Source organism: Bufo bufo, chromosome 6 (genome assembly GCF_905171765.1).
Source record: "Bufo bufo chromosome 6, aBufBuf1.1, whole genome shotgun sequence".
NCBI lineage: Eukaryota > Metazoa > Chordata > Amphibia > Anura > Bufonidae > Bufo > Bufo bufo.
Genome location: NC_053394.1, coordinates 356,218,357 through 356,224,404, shown reverse-complemented (window position 1 = coordinate 356,224,404; position 6,048 = coordinate 356,218,357). Strand labels below are relative to the sequence as shown.

Genomic DNA, 6,048 nt, shown 5'->3' with positions numbered 1-6,048 from the left:
AGACAAACATAAAAAAACAAATTTAATATAACATGACATATTGACTTGGGTTTTGTACAGTGAAATAATTGTAAAGATTGTGGGATTTTATACAGAGGTGCAAAAAAGGGGGCTTCTCGTCTGCAGACAGATGTAGGACACGTTTGTACCACAAGAATGTATACATTTATAATAACCACTCCGTGTCTGAGTTACTAAGAGCATAACCCCGTGCAGTATTAACGCCTTTGCTTGTCAGCAAGTGTGAACCATACTGCTCTGCTATCTGTGACGCCCTTGAGAAGCAAAGGGGTTAAAGACGTTGAATTCAAGAAGGAAGGTTAGGGGGCTAGCAACCACTATTTCTGCGCATAAAGGCATGACCATTGACCGGACAGTGCATCTCGATGAAGGCCATGGGTCCAACGGTGATGTCACACGGACCCACAGCCTTGAGGCCACACTTGGAGTAGAAAGGAACCAGAAAATCTTCACACATTAGCACGGCCCGCCGTGCAAAAGGCAGGCACCGCAGGTACTGGAGGTAACGCCAGAGAAGGATGGATCCCTTGCCCTGCTGCCGGAATGTGCGGTGTACAGCAAGGACATGGATGTGAACGGATGATCCATGCGGTTTGTGCAGAGTAAGGGCATCCTAGAAGGAGACAAAAGTGATCAGTAACTACCTCTTAACTATGCTGCCTAAATAGCTCATTCAGAAAGGATGGCTCTGCTACATCTGTAAGTCCTTAAAGGATTTGTTCGCCCTTGGTGAGTGTTTCTTTAGACCCCCATACTTAGCTGATCCTCACCGCTGGGTTCCAGCTCCATTGCTTTCCCCTACTGTGTCTGTAGGTCCTAGGTCTCCCCACATCAACATTCAGTTTGACTCTCGGATCACGTAACCACTGCAGCCAATGACTGCCCGCTGCAGTTAACGCTGAATGGGTGACATGCGAACACTATGGACAGTAATTGGCTGCATAGGTCACAATCCTGCGTCAATCCAGATGTTGAAGAGATCTGCAGCGGCGCCAGAGTAGTGAAGGAGCAGAAACTCAACAGCAGGGATCAGGTAAGTATGATTACCATAACTGCAGGTCTAGCCGCGCTGGGGGTCTGAAGAAACACCCCCCCCCCCCCCAAAGTGACCAACCCCTTTAAGCAAACGATCCCACCAGCAACATGGCAGAAAATCTGACTGAACCGAGAGTTATTAGTAGGTCATTGACCAAAATGGCAAATGATCAGCCGAAATGTTCCAACCTGACCAGTCACATTTTCAGCAGATGGAAGCCCACCATCGCTAATGATCATTCGTATCAATTTTCCAATAGATGGTGAACTGAAATAGTCTAAATCTATTTGTAGAAAAGTTTGCGTGCAAAATGATCTATTACCTGATTCAGCTTGTCTTGATCCCATAACGACCCAATGATAAATGCCACAAGTCGTCCCTCTTCAAACCAGCCAAGTGACAGCTCCGGGCAAAGTGTCAAGAAATGTCTAACTTCATCCAGGTGGAGGGGACATTCCCCGGATACTGAAATGAAGGCTGTGAGAATATAGAAAGACATCAATGAGGCTCAGAATTAAGTCCTACACAGTGGTATAACATAGAAGTGAGGGGGCCTCATGATGGTACCCCAGTTGTGCCACCCATAATGTTTCTTTGCCCTTTTCTACAGCTTGGTCCAACTCCTTATCTCCTTCCTTGTAAACCATGTCATTCTTCTGGAGAATAGTCTCCAACACAGGTTCCCCCCACCCAACAGCAAAGACAATGGGACAATCTATGGCTGGGTCTCTTCTTTCCAAAGGCCACATAGCCATATGGACTGCCTTTATGGTACATATGCCTTTCATTCAGATTACTTTTGAGGTCTCCAATGTGTATGTAGTGCTATAGACATTGGGTTGTTAGCAGGTCCCATGAACATTGGTTGGATCTTCTAACAACTTTTTGTTTAATATCTAAGGTGTTCCTTAGTAGGCTGTGCATGCTCTGCTATTGCACTGCCTCTATGATATGTATTCCCTTCATTCAGACAACTCTGGTTCTGCAATGTGTACAGTGTTCTATGGATATTGGGCTGTTGGGAAGTTCCACCAACATTGGTTAGATCTTCCAACAACTTTTTGTTTAATATCTGAGGTGTCCCTTACTCTGGCAGTATCAAGCAGGTTGGGCCTGCTCTGCTATTGGACTCCGATATAGCTATATGGACTACCTCTATGGTACATATGACCTTCATTCAGACAACTGTGGGGTCTCCAATGTGTACGGTGTGCTATGGACATTGGGCTGTTGGCAGGTCGCACCAACATTGGTTAGATCTTCCAACAATTAATTTAATATCTAAGTATCCCTTAGTCTACATGCACACATACGTGGTTTGGTTCTGCATCCGAGCCGCATTTTTTTGCCCCTCAAAAACTTAGAACATGTCCTATTCTTGTCTGTTTTGCGGACAAGGATAGCCATTGTTACAATGGATCCACAAAAAAAGGATGCCATACGGACGTCATCCTTTTTTTTTGCGGATATGCAATTTGCGGACTGCAAAACACAAATGTTCATGTGCATGTAGGCTTACTCTGGCAATATCAATCAGGTTGGGCGTGCTTTGCTGTTGGACTCCAATACAGCTATATGGACTGCCTCTATGGTATGTATACCCTTCATTCAGACAACTGTGGTCTCCAATGTGTACGGTTGGACTATAGACGTGGGGTTGTTGGCTGGTCCTACCAACATTGGATCTTAAAACTACTTTTTTAAATAGAATTTATAACTCCCACCCCCCTTATTACTTACCCTCTCTTTCTATCTCAAACACGCTGACTGCATCTTCGGGGGAAAGACAGCGGAATTCACTGGCGGGAAGCGTGTGGCGTCTCTGCTGGCGTGGTGATCGAATGTGGACTGGCCTCATAAAAGGTAACGCGTTCAGCACAGACATGGCGAAATCTGGCTCTCTGCGGCTCGGTACCAGAAGCAAATCCTGTTGGAAATAAGCAATCACCTGTCAGCGCCGCTTATAAATACTGCTCCAATGACTCACACGGCAAAGGGCACTAACAGTGTCAGAAGGTAGTGCGTCACATCCATTTAATTGACCCTATGAATATTCAAGTGTATGTATGTATACCCTGTAATTGACAGGTGTAGATGCATTTTTGGTACGTTACAAAACACGGGTTTATTACATTATTATTTTTTGCCTACCAGAGGATATGTGGTCGGGCACAGGCGGAAGTCATAAACTGCCTTCATTTTTACAGCCCAGTAGAATATTTACAGTCAGGTCCATAAATATTGGGACATTGACACAATTCTAACATTTTTGGCTCTATACACCACCACAATTGATTTGAAATGAAATGAACAATATGTGCTTTAACTGCAGACTGTCAGCTTTAATTTGAGGGTATTTACATCCAAATCAGGTGAACGGTGCAGGAATTACAACAGTTTGTATATGTGCCTCCCACTTGTTAAGGGACCAGAAGTAATGGGACAGAATAATAATCATAAATCAAACTTTCACTTTTTAATACTTGTTTGCAAATCCTTTGCAGTCAATTACAGCCTGAAGTCTGGAACGCATAGACATCACCAGATGCTGGGTTTCATCCCTGGTGATGCTCTGCCAGGCCTCTACTGCAACTGTCTTCAGTTCCTGCTTGTTCTTGGGGCATTTTCCCTTCAGTTTTGTCTTCAGCAAGTGAAATGCATGCTCAATCGGATTCAGGTCAGGTGATTGACTTGGCCATTGCATAACATTCCACTTCTTTCCCTTAAACTCTTTGGTTCCTTTTGCAGTATGCTTTGGGTCATTGTCCATCTGCACTGTGAAGCGCCGTCCAATGAGTTCTGAGGCATTTGGCTGAATATGAGCAGATAATATTACCCGAAACACTTCAGAATTCATCCTGCTGCTTTTGTCAGCAGTCACATCATCAATAAATACAAGAGAACCAGTTCCATTGGCAGCCATACATGCCCACGCCATGACACTACCACCACCATGCTTCACGGATGAGGTGGTATGCTTAGGATCATGAACAGTTCCTTTCCTTCTCCATAATCTTCTCTTCCCATCACTCTGGTACAAGTTGATCTTGGTCTCATCTGTCCATAGGATGTTGTTCCAGAACTGTGAAGGCTTTTTTTAGATGGGCAAAGGTTTAAAAGTAATATCAGGAAGTATTACTTTACTGAGAGAGTAGTGGATGCATGGAATAGCCTTCCTGCAGAAGTGGTAGCTGCAAATACAGTGAAGGGGTTTAAGCATGCATGGGATAGGCATAAGGCTATCCTTCATATAAGATAGGGCCAGGGACTATTCATAGGATTCAGATATATTGGGCAGACTAGATGGGCCAAATGGTTCTTATCTGCCGACACATTCTATGTTTCTATGTCATTTGGCAAGCTCTAATCTGGCCTTCCTGTTTTTGAGGCTCACCAATGGTTTACATCTTGTGGTGAACCCTCTGTATTCACTCTGGTGAAGTCTTCTCTTGATTGTTGACTTTGACAGACATACACCTACCTCCTGGAGAGTGTTCTTGATCTGGCCAACTGTTCTGAAGGGTGTTTTCTTCACCAGGGAAAGAATTCTTCGGTCATCCACCACAGTTGTTTTCGGTGGTCTTCCGGGTCTTTTGGTGTTGATGAGCTCACCGGTGCGTTCCTTCTTTTTAAGAATGTTCCACACAGTTGTTTTGGCCACGCCTAATGTTTTTGCTATCTCTCTGATGGGTTTGTTGTGTTTTTTCAGCCTAATGATGGCTTGCTTCACTGATAGTGACATCTCTTTGGATCTCATCTTGAGAGTTGACAGCAACAGATTCCAAATGCAAATAGCACACTTGAAATGAACTCTGGACCTTTTATCTGTTCATTGTAATTGGGATGTTGAGGGAATAACACACACCTGGCCATGGAACAGCTGAGAAGCCAATTGTCCCATTACTTCTGGTCCCTTAACAAGTGGGAGGCACATATGCAAACTGTTGTAATTCCTACACCGTTCACCTGATTTGGGTGTAAATACCCTCAAATTAAAGCTGACAGTCTGCAGGTAAAGCACATCTTGTTCGTTTCATTTCAAATCCATTGTGGTGGTGTATAGAGCCAAGAATGTTAGAATTGTGTCGATGTCCCAATATTTCTGAACCTGACTGTATATTGGCTTTTCCACCATAGAAAGGGATGGCATATTGCTAGGTGATCATGCAGGGGGCAACTGCTGTAGTTAGTGGCCCCTGTGTCCCTGCAGGAGCTATACTCCCACCTACCTATTGTGCAGCTCACTTGAATGGTGCCCTGTTGTAGTTCCCTGCACAGTAGGTGGTCAGGAGAAATGCAAAATTGACTTTGGGAATGGACAGTTTCACTGTGGGAAATTCTCTCCATGTGGGAGTGTGAACTCCTGTAGTAGACTCTGCATCTTTGACCGGACGCAACAGCATTATAGTGATTTATAATGGTGTTTATCTCTGGCCAACCTCAACTGTAATGATTTGTATTCACATAATGCTGTCAGTCCAAATCATTATAGATTATGTCAGGCAAAGACACGCAGAATTATAAATCATTATAGATGATGGCAGGCAGAGACGCACAGCATTATAAATCATTATAGATGTCAGGCAGAGACACACAGCATTATAAATCATAGATGTCAGGCAGAGACACGCAGCATTATAAATCATTATAGATGATGTCAGGCAGAGACACGCAGCATTATAAATCATTATAGATGATGTCAGGCAGAGACACACCACATTATAAATCATTATAGATGATGTCAGGCAGAGATACGCAGCATTATAAATCATTATAGATGATGTCAGGCAGAGACACGCAGCATTATAAATCATTATAGATGATGTCCGACGGACCTTTTTTTGTTATTATATCTCTTTATTAAGCAGCATCTTGGGCATTTGGCTGATGGATATATCTAAAGTGTTAACAGAACTGGGCCGGCTGCATTTCTCAGAATCCCATTAGTCCTGTAATATCCCCCCAACCCCATGTGGAATCACAGTGTTGCT

At 43.8% G+C, this 6,048-nt stretch overlaps 1 protein-coding gene across 1 annotated transcript; it reads right to left on the bottom strand.

The window, feature by feature from the left end:
* Nucleotides 1–328: 328 nt before the first annotated feature.
* Nucleotides 329–2,951, bottom strand: AANAT (aralkylamine N-acetyltransferase). Its single transcript, XM_040437972.1, has 3 exons — nt 2,798–2,951; nt 1,380–1,534; nt 329–634 (listed from the first exon to the last, which is right to left on the bottom strand). The coding sequence occupies exons 1-3, from the start codon at nt 2,940–2,942 to the stop codon at nt 329–331; spliced, it is 606 nt and encodes a 201-aa protein (XP_040293906.1). The 5' UTR covers nt 2,943–2,951.
* Nucleotides 2,952–6,048: the final 3,097 nt, after the last annotated feature.